This window comes from Netta rufina (genome assembly GCF_964035555.1).
Source record: "Netta rufina genome assembly, chromosome: 5".
NCBI classification, from domain to species: Eukaryota; Metazoa; Chordata; class Aves; order Anseriformes; family Anatidae; genus Netta; species Netta rufina.
The window spans coordinates 8044779-8065083 of record NC_140128.1 but is presented as its reverse complement, the minus strand read 5'-3'; the positions used below and the strand labels follow the sequence as shown (position 1 = coordinate 8065083).

The window sequence follows — 20305 nt, the reverse complement described above, 5'->3', positions numbered from 1 at the left end:
GGAGAGTTGAGCCCCTGTTGTTTCACCACCAATAGGTAAACTAAGCTGTAAAATGAAGTCTAGCTTTAATTTTGCTTCATTCCCTAAAGGTAAAAGTGATAGAAATGCCTTGTCTTTATTACTGCTTTACAATAGGCTTGCCAGGGAAGAAAACCAAGCATGCAAAAGATATGAAACCCTTTTCTGTAAGGACAACCTTGTGTTTGATGGGAGTTCTCAGTGCATTGTTTTGGAATAAGGTTCCTACCAAATACGATGATGCTTTCCCCTGTATGGCAGCAAAAAAAGGAATCCTCCTCGTCCCTGCCTGCCACTGGTAAGTACTTTTTATGCTATTACATGTCAGTTCACAACCTTGAAGGTATTAATTTTCACAATATGCACAGCAAATAGTAATATGTGATTACTCCCAGCTTACAGACAGGAGCCTGAAATAAAGTGGCAAGAGGACGTGCATGAATTCATAGTGTTTTGATTCCGGATGAGGAGAGGGCAGCACCGGAGCAAATATTCACCATTATGACATGACTCCACAGGGGAATCAATTTGCAGCCTCACTTCATACCAGAAACCTAATAACCGCTATTGTTTTATATATGAAGATGCAAGAGTAGACTGTGCATGTAAAAAAATAAATAAATAAAATTAAAAAAAAACAGACACACACCACAATGAAATACCAGAAGAGATTTTCTCTGTACCTGAAATACGAAAGCCTGAGGCCGAAGCCAGCAGGCTCTCTCACAGCTTCCAGCCAGTTTCAGTGACACAGACTGCCAAGGAATGCAAAACCTGCTTTCTCAGATAAATACCACACTGACTTCTGCAAGAACCATATATTTGTTAAGAAAGCCCCACGATAAATTATTGAGGCTGGAACAAAACCTATTTAAAGGGTTATAATCCTTCTGTTGCAAATGTTAAACCAAGAATGTATGATAAAACAGCGTCATCATGAAATACCTGTAAAACAGAAGGGGAATGCCAAGTGGCTACCGATACTCTAAGAGTCCCGGTGAAAGACTAAGAACGTAAGAGCAGCTTTCTTGCTCTGGCTTTCAGCAGTAAGTATCGAGTTAACATTTTCCAACAGAAAGCAAGGGACATGGGCTCTGGCTGTACCAAAATACTTGTGTAATGACCTGAAGTCCAAAGACAAACTTTGGTAGGGGCAGACTTCATAAGTCTACACTCTCCAGAAAGCAATTCCTTTCCTGGAGCTGACTGATACAAAACCCATCTGTGGCAACTGAACCTCACTGCAGAGCAGTGCTGCCCACCTTCTCTACCAGGGCTGCAACTCAGTCGAGACCACACTGCCCGACCCCAGGGAAGCTGTGCAGCCTCCCACAGTCCTTATGTTGCTTGCTCCTTCTCTTCCTCTTTCACAGTACTTGAACATTTCCAGGTCACTACAAAGAACGCATAAAAAGGAAAATGATTCCTATTGTGTCTTCCCTCAACCTACGCACATACCCACCTATTTCCCATACCACTTCTTTTTTCCTAGCCTTGTGATTACATTCGAGAGAAAGGAGAGTTTTGAGGCCATAAAATCTGGTACTGCTTTCTAGAAATAAGATCAGTAAAACGGAATTACGGTAATACAGCAGTACCTGAGAGCCCCAGTCCTGCATGCACAGCCATAAAAAGATGGAAAAGCATTCTTTAAAATTAGGCTAGAGAAATCAGAGGAGGTCATAAGAAAGACAGAAAGAACGGTGTGGAGAAAATGCAAAGGTAGGTGAAAAAGACAGACTACGAAAGCTCTTTTATTTAAAAATTGCTTTTGTAAATCTTTAATATTCTTTACTTAGCTCTTGAAGGGTCAGCCAACGAACTCCAATGGAATAAAATTAGGCTATTAAAGACATGTAGAGATGCAGCCATCATACAGCATGCAAAAAAGACTGCAGTGACTGAGGTAAAGCATGATGACAAAGCCATGCTTTCAGAGGTTTTTATGTAATGCTCTAAATTCACTTTACCATTTTGAGAAGATCAGCTGCTTGAGTCACTTTCACCTCTGAGTATTTCTAGCACAAATGGTGACATGGCAGTACCCAGCCAGCCTACCAGCAGCATTCGTAATAGGAGCATCATGCACAGTGTGTGAGTTCCCTTCCCTCATTTCGGTCTTCTGCTGTTGCAATCTAACTGCCTTCATCTGCAGCAGCACACCAGCAAGACAGTGCTGTCAAGCACAGCAGAATACAAAATGCATTCAGCCTAAGAGTTGTTGAGTATCTGCGTTCAAAATTAGAACCAGAACTCTAACTCAAAGGGCTAATCATGTTGCCACCGCAGTAAAATTCTCCTCTTTCAAATAGGATTTTTGATTTTGCCACCCTACCCTGTGGGGAAAAGGACTTTCACCATTTCTGTATACGTTGTAGCTTTCAGCTGTGCTTTAAAGTACGATAAACCTGAAATGCAGCAGGCGATAGCTTTGGATGTGCACATTAAAGCCCACGGCATCAACTAATGGGACACGGAATGCATTCACATTAGGTGTCACCAGGCCCTTAGTGCACACAGAAGGTTACACAGTTGTTGCTCGGGAATGACAGAATCTTTTCCCCCAAGACAATGCACAAATACAGTGAAGTCTCTAAAATTGTCTTAATTAACAGAATCATGCTGAAAGTAGAAAGAGCACATCACACGAAGACAAGTGAAGCAAAGGTAGGGGGGATTTTCAAGTGCTCTAATTCAATTAGGAAGCAGTGACTGACACTTGGACAGGAGAGGTTAATTGGGGTCACCAAAACGCAGTAATTCCTTACCTAACCAGTCATTAAACTTCTTAACCTCTGAGGGCAGTCCCAGTTCGGTGAAATCGCCCGTGTGGAGAAGGATGTCCCCATAAGGCATCTGGATGCCATCTGTTCTGGAGTGTGTGTCTGAGACGCAGACAAATCGCGTGTGGCCCGCTGGTTTTGGAGTGTCATATGGGATAGGGTCGACCCTGAAGCAGACACAAAGATCTCGTAACAGTTACAAGATTAAAACCCTCACATCTCTTATTTCAAGTATCAACGCAAATCAATCTCTACATCAGTGTGCACGCACACACACACACACACACCTCTACACACAGCGTGCTGAAAGAATGACATTGGTAACAAGGCCAAAAATCCAGACAGAATCACAATGCTTCTCAAATACTTACCTGGTTAAAGACAGGAGATTAAAAACTACACAGATACAACTACTTTTCTGATGTTAAAATAAAGCACTGGGAAAAATATGGGGGAATACTTTGAATTCACGTAGATTTTTCCCCAACTTCTGCCTTACAAGTGAGCAGGTGCATGGACCATTAAATAACAAATCCTGCAGGTGGGCCAGCAACAGGCTCTCACCTGAGCTGAGCTTAGCATAAAATTTTGTTCAAGGATATGGGCACTCTTCCTGATTCCAGCAGGAGTATTTGTTTACACTCACCGAGGTACAGTGCTTTGATGAAGCCTGTCAATTACAGCACTGAGCCTAGTGACAACTTCTTGCTCTCGCAGAAAATCCTGAGCTCATCTTTCAGAAATCTATAAAGCCACAAGCTTGATGTGGTAGAGCACTAAGCAAACATTTTTTTTTTCCTACAGTCAATGATGTTAAAAATTTAGTTCAAGTGGCTATTTGCAAGTTACACAGTTGTTAATGTGATCTCATAAACTACCTATGATTCAGCATAGCAGTTTGGCTTTGAGAGTTTCTTTGTTTATTTTAATTGAAGCAGAACAGAGAAAAAAATATTATTTTTAAGAGACAAGTGCTTTATGTATATTTAGTTGTTAGAAGTTCTAATTTGTATCATAATAACTTAAAATGTAAAAGGCAACCCATTGCTTACTTTGGAACAACAGCTGTCTGCTAACATCTCCAATCATTGCAGCAGCACAAACAAACCAAGTATTTTCAAGCACCCGAAATAATGGTATTCCAGGATTTACTGGGACAAACTGACACAACAGTAACCATTCAAGAATTGGTGCCTGAAAGTAAAAAGAAAATCAAACAGACTTTGTTTTGCTCTCCATAGTGGCTGGGAAGAAAAACAAGAAAATTCAGACTTCAGATGTGTTCCTTTATTTGATGAACATTATTTACTAGATTTAGTAAGTTAGTACTTACTATCTGCCAAGTTGTGTGATAACTTCTACTGATGTCTTTAACTTCAGCTCCATGCATTAGTAAGACTGCATTTTTCTGGGTACCATAACAGTTCAAATTGAAGTGTATTTCCCACAGATGTACCACAATTGGTTGCCATGGACCGCTGAGCTCATTTGTAAAATCCATGCTCTACAAAATTATGTTTATTTTAATACAGTTTTTATATTAAAAATGAAATGTCACTGTAGGCTGGGCAGGGTGGAAAGGTTCAGTTTGGTAGGTAGCTTTTCTTTTTCGGTTCTGCACCTCCTTTTCTCCCCAAAGCACCACGTATGATTACTTGAGCCACACAACCGGTTACCACTACAGAGACCCAGTGTAAAATCTGAACTCCAGACATCAATGAAATCTTCTTTTCTAGAATGGTTAGATATTAATAAGGTTACCATCCAGAGGAAAGTTCATTTATCCGTTGCGATTATGCTAGCAAGATGGGCAGAAATTTAATAGTCGGCCATAACATTCTTGTATTTGGTGTCTTCCTCCCAGTTACCAAAGGTAACTCGAAGCATTTTAGAAACGCGTCACACAGTAAGCATGGGTTCTATAAATCGGTATTTCTACACTGCCAAGCATGTTTTCTCCCGACAATACAAAATATGAACACCAGCTGTCATTACCACCATATACCTTACTCAGATTGTCTCTGCATGAGCTATGATCAGTGCTGCCTGCCTCTGGGGAGTGCAGCTTGCTCGTACACAGCAGCTCTGCTTTTGCTATTCTCTGCAGTTTATTCCAAAATGAACCCTCTTTTGCTTTAGACAATCTGTACTGGAGTATAACACCAACATTTGGTTTAGGATTTTTCCAATCCTGCAACAACTTACTTACAGGAGATTCTATAATCAAAATTTGCTAAGTTCCTGACCCCTCTCTTTCTCTTCTTTACATACTCTATGATGTTGCCAAGTAACCTTTTTTGTACATCTTAGCTTAATTTCTTCTCTTACTCAGTAGTGCTTGCCCACCATGTATTTGAGAGTGAGATACTGACTGTTATTGTGCTCAGCCCATCAATTTATCTTACGCGAAACAGTCTTTCAATAGAAACTTAATAAAAGTGGTGTTATTACCAGTCCTAAAAGCCCAAGTTTCCTTTTCATCCACAGCTACAGTATGAGAAACACTAATGCAGGATTTGCCTTTATCACTGCATCATGAGAGGACTGGCCTCTGAATTTAAGAGATCGCCTACCACGGTAGGCAAAGCATTGTGCTTTCACAGATTTTGGCAGCACGCAGCTCACTAGCAGGCCCCTGCCTGGGCTGTGAGCATCATCTATTCCTGTGGTGGTCTGCTCACCTCACGACCCAGCGACTGGAAATTACAGGTTGGCATTTCTAAAAGCTCTGTAACAGTCACGCACCTGACCCTGAGAGCAACCCAACAGGAAATAATTAGTTCAGCCCTGCCCAACACCAGTCTCTACTGAATCTATCAGTGTCTACTTGGGTAGCACAGCCCTAAGGAGTCCAGCAGATTTGTCCCCATTGCTCCTAACACCATACAGCCAACTCCCTCACTACCAACACCTTTTTTGTTTTAATGGCAGACTGAAACACTTTACAGGTTATTCTATCATTGCATTTGGAAAAGCATGACTATAGAAAGATGTCGTGAAAGTTACTTGAGTGTAATTGAAAACATTAATACAACAACCGGGAAATGGAAAATAAATGAACAAAATAGAAGTACCAATACAAATGAGGTTTTGTCTTGAAGTTAGTCAACAAATTTGGGCACCCAACATCCTTTATAAGTAGTTGATAATAACTACTTATCTACCCTAAGGCACGTTGCACCTTAGAAAATAACGTTTTTAGGTGTTTTGTTTTTTTTTACAGAAGTTTACATACTACCCAAAATGAAGCCCCTACAGCATCTGCGTGATGACTGCTTTTTAAGATCATGACAGTCACTGAAGATGTCACATTTAATGCATTTATAAGGACTTAGGAATCAGAAGGGACAATGGGATCTTCATATACTTCTATAAGGACTTTGCTTATCAGATAATTACTTGGCTTTACCAAACTGCGTTTGCAATCAGTTGTTCTAATGTAGGATGAGAGTCCCTCAGACAAAACCCTCAGCTTTCCAGTTCCTCACACACCTCGGCAATCGAACCAAGGGATGGTATGAACCCAACTTCGATTTGGCTTACTTATCAGCTGTCACTAAACAGTACCTTCCTCCCAAACCACGGTTATCACGGCACTTCCAAGGCCTTGAAAGCCAGAGAGCTCGGTGCTGCCCCACGGCCTAGCAGCTTGGCACCAGCAGCCCACCTGTGGCACTGCTCCTCACCGCCATGAACACTTGGGGTTTTAGGCAGTGCTCCTCCACCACACAGCTCATTTTGTCACGCCTTTATGTTTTAAGAGCGGGTACTGATAGGAAATGCAATAATTAAACACCAACCGTTAACACTGAAGTTATCAAGGAGATTTTGGCAGCGAGGTAGGAGGGCTGAATTCAAAACCACACACAGGAGGAAAACACTGGGCCTTTCACATGCGTGAAGGCAAAGGTCATGATTTAGGATGTCAAGCTATGGAACAAATACATCAGCTGTGCATTTCAGCTCAACCATTCGCTAGTTACCCATAATGATGTCTTATAAATCAGCAGAATTAGCGAGTACATCAGAGACAGCCAAGGCAGTACGGCCCTCCAGGAGACATAGCTGCAGGGAGAATTACACTGCCATTCTGTTTTCAAAGAAAACTTCGGGAAGACACTAGCACCATTTTTCTCAGAGAAATGAAAGTTTTGATTCCAAGGCATAATTCTGCATGGGTGACTACGAAAGCTGAGAATACCGGGCTCTGCCTCGGTGAGCCAGCCCTTGCAAGGCCTGTGCTCGGAGCGCAGAGCACACAGCGCAGCCTGTTCGCCTTCCTGCTCTCTTGGTGTTTGAGATATGCAGGCCCCAAATCCCCTCCCATAGAATAATTCCCGAGAAACCAATCCATCCATGAAAGCGAAATAAAAATCTTAAGCATTAAGCCAGGAAGAATTTCTTGTTCCTAAAGTGGAATAAATCATTCAGATGAATGCAGCACCTATGCCGGATAAAACATTCACAGATGCACAAAAATCCTCCTCCGCAGAACCGTCCAGCCTCAAAGCAGCAGGATTACTGCTTACAGCCCACTCCTTTTAACCTGCCACCACTGGCTTTGCCACAGGTGAACAAGTCAGAGGTCACTGCGAAGGACCACATCATTTGACTCTTTCCCAGGCTCGGCAAATAGAAAAATAGTCCTATGACAGCAGTGCCTATGTCCTTCCCAGATTTTGTCACACTTGTGCTGGTTTTTCAGCTGTTAATGATTTCTCCATGTGTTGTACCTGCGACTGAATTTATGAGTTCGGTTTTTGTAAATTAGCATTCATTATAGATCAACTAAAGCACAAACTTCCTGTTTGTAGACCATATAAAATCTGTATGTGTTACTGCACTTACTCTAATGGGTTTACGGTCATTTGGAGACACACCATCTAGCAACTGTTCTACATCTGTATTATCAGTTTTTTAATAAAATCACCTACTCATCCTTGCTATGCATAGTCATGGTTTGCTTTATTTACAGTATAGATTCCTCTTGCAAAATCTTCATACCCTCCCCGCTACTCCTATTTTCAAAATTTGTAAACCAATTACTTTTTCAAAGAGCCAGTTAGCTCAGTATATTTACTTTTGGATTTTAATCCAAATATTTCCTGCAAAAACGCTTACAAAAAACTTGGTTTTAAGTGCTGTTAGATCCCCCTCCTCAGCTGCTGTAACAAAAGAGTTTTGTTGAAATTGGAAAGCAAAAGAAACAGACCCTCTACATCTACAGCGTTTTCTTTCTTTGAATTCAGTCCTCTGTCTCTGTGCATACTAACTCTGGTATGTGAATTTTGGAGGAATAAAAAGGGAATTTCTGTGAAAAAACCCTTGCTACTCTACTTACAGCACTGTCACTGTAGCCAAGTCCCATCTTCGTTACATTGCAATATTTGTTATTTCTCTTGGAGTGCATCCCAAGTCCTGGAATTGAGTGATCATGTGAGACCTGTGGCTTAATTATTTTTGTCAAAATACATCAATCAGTCTCCTCATTGGAGAAAAATGCATGAAATCAATCTGTATGCCTCGCAGAGGTTCGAGAAATGTACTGAAAATAAAAGATGTGCAATTGTTCTTCTTTAAAAATCAAAATCTTGGGGCTATTAGGCCAACTTCATAATTTCTCATGTTACAGACCATCAGAACTATATCAAGATCAAACGGGGTATCTGTATTTTGAAACAAAAACTCAATATACGAATCTAGAATCTCCGGCCCAAAACTTTAACATGAACCTTAAAACGTAGCGTCATCCCATTTAGTTGACCAGGCTGATAGGAATAGGGATGTGTTACTGAAGACTTGATAACCCTGTTTGATTAAAAACAGAAACCACAGCATTAAGTGCAGAATGAATACAATGCCTTTATTCCTCATTAAAACTTAACTCAAAATCTTTAAGCTGCTTCATTCAGTGGGTCAGGTTTCCTGTGCCTGTACTCTCCCCCACAGCCTGTCCACTGCCACCCTGTTGGCCCTGCCTTGCCCCCTTCTCCTTTCAGCACTCAAACCATGCACTGGGCGTGATTCCCCAATTTTATTTTGTAAGGCAGCTTGGAAGACTGAGGCATTTCCTTATCGCTTCCAGTTAGCACCCTGACGGTGCCCAGCATTACCACTCCCCTACACACACACTGAAGATGCAGGATGCCAGCAGCCACGCCATACCCATGTCCCAGGGGTTTTGTCCTGCTGGCCCTCTCCTGGCCCAGTTGGGCTCTGGTTTGTCAGTCCTACAGACCTCTCCTGTGGTAGTGTGGAAACCACAATTTCCAGCCCTCAATCCAAGTCTAGGAACGTGTAAAGAAGCTGCAGTCCTGAAAATTTCCTCTAGAAAGTGAAGAATTATGTCATTTTTAACTTAAACTTCAAAATTCCAAACAGAACAGGCCTCAAACAAATATTTTAAGTTGTAGTGACTATTTATTAATGCTTTGGCAAATGGATAAACTTCTCAGTATTTATAACTCATCTCCTGACTTTGAGAGGTGAACGACAAAAACTGTGATGAAGGGAAAAGCAGTTTATCTGGGGCCTGTCTAGCTGTATCCTCCACTGAAAGGAAAGGTGGATAGTCTGCAGCTTCTTGCAGTATAAATTCAGTGCATCATACGCATATCCTGACATCTCCGGCCTGAGAACTATATATACATAAGCAGAGCTGATTTTGTGATACAACACATGCAGAATGACACAAAGCTAAATACTCGTTTCCTCTCGGTAAACACAAGGAATGCCAAAATACAGTATTATGCTAGCTGACCGCTGTCAGATGTTAATTAAATTATATATTGTATTTGTGCTTTTGTTGACTTGACTCTATCTTCTAGTATAGTAAAACACCAAGAAAACATCTGCTTTCTCCTCTGACTAAAAAGAAAGGGATGCAAATACCTTTCAATGTTCTCATTGCCAGGTCTAATTTGTACAGGCACACATATCTTAAGAGCAGAATACCTCAAATGAGTTAAAAAAAAAAAAAACTTTTCTGGAAACCTCCATGTACATATGTCACCCATCAAAACCTTAGAGAGGTTCTGGAAACTGTAAAACAGAGGGCTGATATTTCTTTCAGAGATGCCATTAATTGTGTCTCGGTGCGATGTGGAAAAAAAAAATTACATTTCCAAACCCACACGAGGATTCAATGCACCACTCAGCAGCTTACTGCTAATGTTTCCAACAATTATAGCTGCAGGGAAATGATGGATCTTTTTATTACAGGTTTTGGAGCTGTTTTCCTTCCAGTGAGATTTATGAGATTAAACAGAGAAGACCTGTATTAACCACTGCCATAACTTGGGCAAACTTAAGAAAACCCTCTGCAGAAGGAAGTTACAGCCTGATACAATAACCCATAACTAATTAAGAGTCTAAAATCAGTTAATCCCAGATTCTGGTCAGTAATAAAACCAGGAGGTAAAATCCAGATTTTCAGGTGCAAATAGTCACCTAGCCTTTTTTCTGAAGTACCTACGGTATAAATGGGAATTCAGAAACTGAATTACTTAAGCAGTTTTGAAAGTCCTGTTCATCATGTCTTTGCAAACAAGATTTCTTCAGTCAATGAAATACTTTTAAAAATCTGAACATAAGTGGCTTTTGAAAGGTTACAAAAGCAAAACAGAGCTCCAAATGATATCAAAACCAGTATCAGCATCACTCTAAGGCCCAGGCAGAAATTTCTACTTTAAATAAAACAGTAAAATGCTATTTTTACCCAAGTATGGTTTCAGGTCATTAAGAAGCACTTTTCTCACATTCCTTTCATGTTGGGGGACTGCTATAAATTATACCTTCCCTTCACCTTGAAAGAACTCAATTGATGATAAAACTCCACCTGCTAGGAAGACATACCATGAAGCTTTGAACACTGAAGCCTTTTTTTTTTCTTCCCTACTATAAGCTCTACAAACACTGACTCATTACACACACAAAGTATAATCTGGAATCCCAAACCCCCAAAAGATGCGAATTTAGATCCCATTTTGAAGGACAATGAGATCTGAAAGATTCACATTTTTATATCTCAGCAAGAGTGACGCTAAATTAACGTGTGGTGCCCCACCAATTCTTTCAGCTGCATGAGTCATAAAACAAGGTGGACTTACTTCTAGGGTAGAAACCACAGAGACAGCTTCAGCCCTTGATACAACCATAAGTCAGTTTTCCACATTGAAATGCAAAAAAATAAAATTAAAAAAAAAAAATCTCCAGGATAGAGTAAATTTAACTGGTTTTGCTCTAACACGACACATTGCAAATGCCATATTTTTTTTTTCAAAATCACAATGATTTTCATCAGAGGGACAGATGTAGAGAACTACCAAGATCATTTACTTTTACAAGGTTCTGTCAAAAAAGCCTGGTGTAAGAAGAATTACTGCAGAAGAAATACTGAAGCATATACTGAGGTTTTGATGACCATTCACATTAAGAGTGAAATCCAGAATGTCCCAAAATGCAGAGAACTCACCAGCACAACTCAGTGCTTTTTCTTGGAGATGATAAATTCAGCGATAGAGAATAACTCCTATGTAATAAGGCAATTGGACTTGAAGGCACACAAATCTTCAAGGAGAACTGATCACCTTGTAGAATTAGCCACCTAACCCGAAGCCCATCTTCGTGTTCCAGAAATGAATACTCCGTGGTTAGACAGCATAGAGCATAGAGTGTTTGCAAAAAAAACACTTCAGGCTGGTTTTGATTTATGTATGCATTTTCCAATATGTATTTGGTCTGAAATATAGCAGCTACCAGAAATCTCGCCGACATTTAGGAAATAAAAGATCCTCCTTTAATCCACACATTAAGCATACTACGCAAGGAAGAAACTCCAAGCCTTCTCAATCATTTTGCTTTCTGACCTGAAGGCAGCACCCTCTCCAGGGATGCAGTTCAACCTCCATGCAAGCAAAGCGCTAGCCCTCTCCTAAATGAAGTGCTGATCACGAGTCTCTCTGCTACTCTGCCTTACACATTTATATAACGCCCACTGGGGCAACGGAGCCCAGTCCAAAGAGCCTGTTCAAAGGAAAGCCAATTCACGCTGGGCAAACACCACCAGTTCCTATTTTTAAATTACTAAAGGTATATGGTGCCATCAACGTGCCTATGAAATTGTCACTGACGTTAGTACATTTGTGAACTAACAGAGCAGCACGAACAACTCAATTAAGCGCTTTCTTAGTCTTCCTGCAGCATGAGATAGTATATTAAGGAGCTAAACTGGCAAAATCTATTATCCACAAAATCCATTTGTGGATCTGAACCAACACAAAAATTCCATCTCCACCAGGATGTATATTCTCCCTCCTGTACCTAGGCTTGAGAAAAAAAAAAAAAACTTTTTAAAGATTTTAGTAATGAAATGCTTCCATTTAAATCTGGGCATCTAACACCATATTCCTATTAAGTAAACCCTTCAGAATGCTGTCCTGAAAGGCTTTTTTCCACTCATATTCATGAGCTACTTCAGCCCTTGTCAGAGATTTCAGCCTTTAGCTCCCTCTTAAGTTTTAAGGATTCTTCTGCAGGGAAGATGATACACTATGGACAGCAATTCAGCTCTCCTTCTAAAGTCATTTTCTTCTTAATAGGAATGGAGAGAGGAGATTACTAACTAACTTCTACCAACATCTACAGAACCTTAAAACACAAGTTCCCGTTCAGCATCCTGGTTGCCAAAAAACTCCGCACAATAAAACGGTTGACTGAAATTACATAAGCTTGCATGGTATATAGTCGCACAGCTGACCTAATATTATTCCTATGCTGCTACCAATTCCATTGCCATAAATTCTGACACCGGTCATCTCAGTCTCAACTGGAATTCCAGATTTAGACTCCATCAGTCCCAGGGTGTATAGAAAAACTCATATTTACTTCCTTTACTTTTTTTTTTTTTTTTTTTTCAGTTCTGGCCCTAAGCACGCTCTCAAAACTTTGTTGGAGACACAGAAACATGCAAGAAGACTTTGGGCACCAAATCCTACTGGATATATTTTTGCACTTTTATCTGTCTTTAACTTTCTAGGGCAATTGTCTAATTGTCTTCATTACAGCTAACATCATCTCCCTAAAATACATGTCTAGCTTGAAACCTAGTCGCAGGCAGAATTGGATTCAGTCAAGAAAAGCCTGCAATTCCTGGGTGACTGCGATGGAGAGGGCTGTAGCCCGCCGTGCTGCAGATACCGAAAGCAAGTTCTTTTCTTTGTAAAAAGATTGTGCCAAATACATTCCCAGCTCAAAAAGATTGTACCAGATAAGTTCCTCTCTCTCTCCCCAGGATTAAACAACTTATGACAAGGAAACCGCAGGTCAAATAGTGTACGTTCCACAATATCTCGAGATACAAACATGAGTCTGCGGGAAAAAAGGCTAGGTAGATAAAAGTTATAGCAGAGGGAGAGAGAAATAAAACCTCACGTCTGCACTACCAGAACACTGAATGAATGCAGCTTCAGCTGAAGATATTCCTTAGAACTGCGCGATTCATTCTGACGCTTTTGCTTTTCTTTTTCAACCCTTGCTCATTATTCGGTGTGCTCACACACTTTCCCAAGCAATGAGAACCTCTGTGCTAGATGCTGCTGAACTCAGCAGCAATGTCTTCTTACACAAAATGAAAAATTCTTAAGGATAAAACCCAGCAATGAGCATTGTTTCACCACCACTGTAACTTGGTTATGGCATTTATTTGACATGTATAACACTTAAACAAGGAGTATTATGAGAAGTACTGCCATAGGTATCATCAGGAGCCTTTATCAATAGCATAGTTAACAAGCAGAGGTTTTGCGGGTAACCACAGTGTTACAGGTTATATAAGAACATTTTTGTTTTGCTTCTACTTCTGTCATAAAAAACACAATGAATTAAAAGTCCTCAGTGGAAATATTTGGCTGCTCATATTTATCAGAATTGTTACGGACTTCTGCATTTACCAATTATTTTCCGTGTTAAGCCTTTTTTTTTTTTCTCCCCTCAAAGATGTACCTTCCTAAAAATCAAATAAAAGCAAAACCAAATTATAGCCAAGATATAAATCTACCTTAGGGATACTTTCAGAAAACTCAATTTAAAAATGCATTTACTTTCGCTTCTATACCAGTAACAAAGGCAGGGGAAAAGAGGGAAGCACTACAGAATTATTTCCATTTCAATATTATCCTCAAGTCAATTCTAAAGCCAAATAAGCTCAAACCCCTTCAATATATTGTTTCTATCTGTGAATGGGAGTAAGGTATTACCCTGCATGACTGAAGTTGTTGTTAATTGTACAAACCTGCTCAGGAACCATTTAACATGCAACAGAACATGAGACCTTGAAAACGCTGCAATCTGCTTTCCAAATCCATATGTTGTTCACTATCAAAATTTTGGTTCATGTGGCAGATACAGAAGTGCTCTGCAGAAAGTAATTCCTATGCCAAATGCAAAAAGCAAATGTTTTGTAGCTTTGAAATTTAGAGAAAGGATATCACCATGAAAAGCTCCAGGAAGAAGGCAAACAGGCTGCACCACATAACATTTTACGATACGAAATGAGATGTGGGCAATGTAATTTCACTTAGGCGACTCAGTTACAAGCAATGCAAATGCAATCTCACTGATTACACTCCGAAACAAAAGAGGGAATTTCATTGTTTCAGCCAACGCTTTAGACATGGAAAAATCATGAAACTTCCTTTCCTTTCAAATAGAAGCCATTGTTTCACATTCAGATGGCAATAACCTCGGTGGGTGAAATTCATCCTGTTGTTGTGTGCGCTGGTGAGGCACAAACTGAGCAACATAACATCTAAGCTCAGTCAGTGATACGTAAGGTCTCACACACGGGGGTGAATTCCACCAAACTTGTCATTAACAAGCCCAAGACAGAGAAATCATACATCTCAGGTCCTCCAAACCATGAGTTTATATATATATATATATATATATATATATACATATATATATATATATATGCAAAAGGGTCTGTTTCATTGTTTTTATTCATCTTCTGGTTTCTTAAAGTTTGAGACCGTGAGGAGGTTTCCCTGAATTAAGACGGGCTGTGTGAATTGAAAGTACCGTAGCTTTTCCTATATGACTCCCCAGGGAGTCTATTTATTAGGCACAGTCCGGTTTTCTGATTTAGCTTAAGTAATTTTCCTAGAGAATATGAGTGTCCACACCAGGAGGAATTCCAGAATAGCAGCTGCAGAATAGCCTTTTCTCTTCGAACTACTGAAATAATTTTTCCCTTACATGGTCACGCTTATTCTTGGTTTTCATTTTCATTCTCCTCCTAGTACTTACAAGCAAAAGAAACTTAAATCTTTTTTATATGTGTTTTGATAATAAGTTTTTCAGAAGAGCTCCAGCTGCTTCAGAATTCACAATAAAACTGCAAAAGCTGTCAAAAACAAAATACATAAATATATGGAGTATTATCAGGGTGCAATCGTTGTCAGCTATACTAATGGGCATTTTTTTTGTTGTTTTAAACAACCAAACCCATTTCTGCTTTGACCAAGAACATTTGCAGAATTGTACACACTTCCCCATCCACAGTAATTTCTCTGAGCGTGCAAAATGGAGCACCAGTTCTCTTCCCTGTCACTATGGAGCAGGAGGAGATACCTTCTAGGCACAGAATATGACAAAATCCCATGACGGCTTTGCAAGGCTATGAAGAATTGAAGAAAAAAATACATCAACAAAAACATTTGTGCAAGTTTTCAGGGAAAAAAAAATATATATATATCATTGCTAAACATTTTGGAGAAGGGAACAAACTAAAGTTTCCCAGCATCGTTGACAGCCTTATAACTGGGGATTTTTTTTAAGTGAGAAAATAGGCTAATTCAGGAAGCTGCTCACGGAGACAAAAAGAACAAGGTGTTAAAACCTGCGAACAGCTGTATTTTAACCATTTCTTCTTCTACATCTGGATCCATTTCTTTTTTTAGTTTTCTCTACGTTTCTGTGCTTTGGCATCGTCACTGAAGTTTCCAGTTGGACAGCACGAAGGGCTTGTGCTTGTGCTTACTGAAGTCAATGAAGCCAAAGTTCACAGTGACCGTAATGGTACAGGAATGTGAGCTAAGAGAAACTATTTTGTTCACATCGGTACTTTAGCAGTCATCTATATTAAACAAAATTAGCAGTTAAGATTCTCAGTTCTTTGACTGAAGTGACTAATTTCCTGCAACCTTTCTCCTCCTTCCCCCCCCCCCCTCCAACCTTTTTGGCAATCAAGACCAGACTTACAGCCTGCTTCATAACAAGCACTGCCCTTAAGGGCAAAATTGGCAAGACACTTCAGTCTGTTCCAGAAACCCCTTCTGCAATTGATTATGCGATCTAGTTCTACTCCACCGGTGTGTTGTGACCTACAAAATCCTCAGCTCCTTCATCTTCTGCTGGCTGTAAAGGCTTGAGACAAACTCCATCCTTAATGGGCACGACTGGCTCCTTCTAGAATTCAGAGCCTTAAGCACGGCTCTGTCTGAAGGCCCACAGACAGGAACCACACGGGAACACATTCAGAGGCTTTCCTGTAAAAACGCCTTTTATACTGGAAGCCATCTCTTCTAGTTGCTTCCCCCCTCGTTGGTATTACCTACAGTGACAGGGATCACAAGTTTTTGGTGTCAAACGTTAGAGATTTTTTTTTTATAATGATCGTTTTGACTGATGCAGAGAACATCACGGCAGTGGCACACTGTGCCACGACACCCTTCCTTACAGGCCGCTCTATGTGCACACAAACCACGCCCCACTAAGTCACTACACAAAACAGAAGGAAGCGTTTATCAAGAGGGCCCAGTGGCTCTTGGATTTTCCCTGGTGGCTCCCAGCCCACGATTCTCTCTTCACGTTTGTCCCACCAGACCCTGATGCACGGAAGAGGACAACTTGTGCCAGGAAACCTGTAAAGATCATCGCCTTCACCACCCGTGGACTAGCTCTGGAAGTTCTCCATCACCTCTATCCCCATCACCTCCATCAGCCAGCTCAGCTCACCGGGCTGCCAGAAGAGCCCAAACTCGAGTAAAGCAACGAGAGCATTTGGGCACAGCAGGCACGAAGGCTGTGGGCTGGTCCCAGCGGCAGCAGCTCCGTGGTGGACTGACGCAGCCATTTTCTGAAGCGCTAATCAAGTGTTTTTTTTCTCCTCTTGAGGCTCAAATAAGAAGCTCCCTGGTCTAATGAGAATTTTCCCTACTTCCAGACGCTGTTTAATCTTGTAGTGCATGTTCAAATCCTAGACAGCTCGTTTTGTCAGAGACAGCATTAGGCCTGGATGGGAAACAGACTTCCTAAACGGACAAATTAATAGCAAACAAACAAAATGAATGGAAAAAGAAAAGCAATTAACTTAAATATATATTGAGATAACGAGCCCTGACCAGTTTCTTTATTGTGCTGTATTTTGCAACCTTTTTCACACATCACTTCTCCCCCCATCTTCTCAGCTCTAACCACCTATGCTCTTCTGTTACTCCCTTTTTATCCATTTTGTTTATCCTCCTTGAACTAAATTGTATCCCTGTACCTCATGTACTTATTTGAGCTTCAAAAGAAGCAAGTGGACATCCTGTATATGAAATATAGTTGTGCTCAGCTCAACTTTACAGTCTTTCCTTTTTGTTGTTGTTTTCCTACAACCACTTCATTTTTTTTTCCAGGGGGACACACTGCCAGGGATGCCCCATTAACTGACAACTCCACGAGAAGAACATTTCAATCAACCATTACAAGTAAGAGTCAGACCCCTAAAATCCCACAGCCAGATGCTGTTTCATGCCCTGCCAGTAACCCTACAGCACGGTTATCACTGCCACTTCTTATCTTATCGTCGTTTCCAACATTGTCTGCTGTGGTCAGACAGAGTCAGACCTAAACAATGATGTTAAATGAAGACTTCCTCCCACGGCAGTCTTGAACTTCTAATGAAACTGATCACTCCTTCACGAGATAACAAACCACGTCGGATTTCACAGGCTTCCAAAACAAAGTCAAAAGAAGGTCAGAAGGAAGCAAGCTCACAGCACATTACAAAGGCATGACTGCATGTAAACATCCTTTCCAGGCCACAGGTAAGCATCACCTAACATATACGTGTATGCATATACGCACACACATATAGAAACAAATATACGGTGTGGGATTTTGTTGTTGTTTGTTTTACTTTTCTTCATTTGTTAATAACAAAAAGAAAGGAGGGTCAAATTTTCCTCTCTCACACCACACTAGAAAGTGATGTCAGTTCGAGAAAACTATGTTTGCAATGTTTTTGTAACAGTCAAAGGTCTGGTAAATAAATTTATTAAAAAAAAAAAAAAAAAAAAAAAGCTTTTTTACCAGCATAACCTGTGTCCTGAATTAGATGGCTTTGTTAACATGATTAACGGTAGAACTCCACTAGCAAACTTCACTAAAATAGATCTGGTTTCTGTCCAGACTAACTGCCCTGTACGCCAGGGGAGCCACAGGTAGGAGCTCTGTATGAGGATTAAAGGTTTTCACGGAGACGAGATCACCCTGTGCATGGCTCCATGGTACAAAAGCCATTTGTCACCCACTCAATCCTGCTGATTTAGCTTTAATGGGAACGATGCTGGCTGCCTGCAGCTCGCCCCGGGGGACCTCCACAGTGGGACATGCCCAGGGTGGCCACCCCACAGCTCCAGTCGGGGCATGTAGAAACCACCTCAGATTACTCTTGTAGCCTTGAACAACGGTGGGAAATTCTTCACCTGCCGTGTTTGGGAATTACAGAGAAGCCTCACTTTAGCTTGGCCGTTCACCCACACACCGAACTCCAGGCCGCCCAACACAAGGCACCCACACAAGGCACTCAGCCCCTCCTGCTGCCTCGCTTCCCGTGTGTTCCCCTCCCTGCAGGGATGATTCCCAGCTCCTGGCCATGCCACACGTAGGGCAGGGATGGGCGAGAGCAGAACAGCAGCGCAGGTGGAGCAGAGGTGCTCCCGTTGGCAGTAGCTCCACCGCAGAACAACGGGGGGCAAAAAAGCCCTCAGAAAACCACGGCTTCACACACCCACCGCCGTAATGAATCCAGCAAGCGCCAGCTTGGCCCAGCTCACGTGCCAAGATGTTATTGGGACTTTATTCTGAGCAGCTTAACGCAGCCCCAGCTGCACCCTGCAGGCAGCAGAGCAGCTCTGTGGTGCCGCAGCGCTGAGCAGAGCGGGCTGCTGGCTGCAGGACGTGCTGGAGCTGCTAGGTGGGGAAAGAAGAGACGAGCAAATGCTTCGCCAGCTTGGCTGCACCACGCAGCTAGTGGCATGTGGCGGGAGGGAGGATTTTGCCCTTTTTATCAACGCAGCTCGGGTTAAAAATATATTCCACAACATCTGAATGTTTCTGCAAAGATAACAAAGACTTCAACTCAAATTTCAGTCCAATGAAACCAGCCTCAGAACTTCCGTGCAGAGGTCCCACCTCACAGTTTCAAAATGTTTCCCCAGCGATCACAACAAAGTAGCCTTTTGAATGCATACAAGGGGGTAAGTAGCTTAGTGAACACATTACGTTAATGAATTCCACCCTATTTATTTTTTTATTTTCATAAATATTTAGGTCAAGTGCTGCAGAGCAGCATCACGGAAAGCTTCTTCATTCACTCCCGGAGTCAGGAGCAGCCACTTTCCTACTGAGTGCAGGGAGGAAATGAGGAAGCAAGTAAAGCTGTCAATACAGAGTTGTCTGTGTGCCACCCCCTTGTAAAAACACAAGCACTGGAGAACCTTAGAAGTCCTTTCCAGGCGTTGTGTCACTACTAACAGCTAATATAACAGGAGATTTTAAGTCAAATAGTATATTAGCCAAAATAACACCAATAAATAGCAAAATTCCAAGGCTTACATGAAAATGAAAAACACTAATGGCACACAGTGCAGCTTGTTCGTACCATGTGCAGTCTAGAATCATGCATAATGTAACAGTGCAACTGCTAACAGCAGGCTCACAGAAGATAATTTACACTTGTTTTTATGGACATGAGGAACTGATCTTTGAAGTTGTCCCTAATGAGATTCAGCTTGGCCCTAACAGCATCCTGAGAGAATGCGCTGCGTTTCTCCCCTGCATCCGGCGCATATTTATAACGCGGAATACACTGGGCTGAATTGCACATGTGGGCTGGGGTCTCCCCATCACATCCCAAAATAAGATGCTCACAGGGAGGGAAACGCCTGCTAATACGTCTCACTTCAGCCTCAAGTCTTTTGGTGATTACTCATGCCACTTTTGCTAATTATCAGAAGATACACGGGGGTTAATGAGTAAGGTTTTTATTTGCTTTGCACGGTTGAACTCCTAACTTGGTTAAGCTGCCAGGTAGGTCACTGTGAGATCACAGCTGCATCACACATCACAGAAGACATCCCAGAAACAGTCATAAGGCTCTTTGGAGAAAACAGAAGTGTAGCTGCATAATGAATCAGAAAACTTTATTTCACAAACACAGGCAGCAGCATGAGGAG

At 41.3% G+C, this 20305-nt stretch overlaps 1 protein-coding gene across 2 annotated transcripts in view; it reads right to left on the bottom strand.

The window, feature by feature from the left end:
- MPPED2 (metallophosphoesterase domain containing 2) overlaps positions 1-20305 on the bottom strand; it is a 98648-nt gene that overhangs the window by 61557 nt on the left and 16786 nt on the right. For both annotated transcript variants that reach the window (XM_084287636.1, XM_084287637.1), the window contains exon 3: positions 2787-2968. In XM_084287636.1, coding sequence (XP_084143762.1) covers positions 2787-2968 — 182 coding nt within the window. The remainder of the gene's footprint in view (positions 1-2786; positions 2969-20305) is intronic.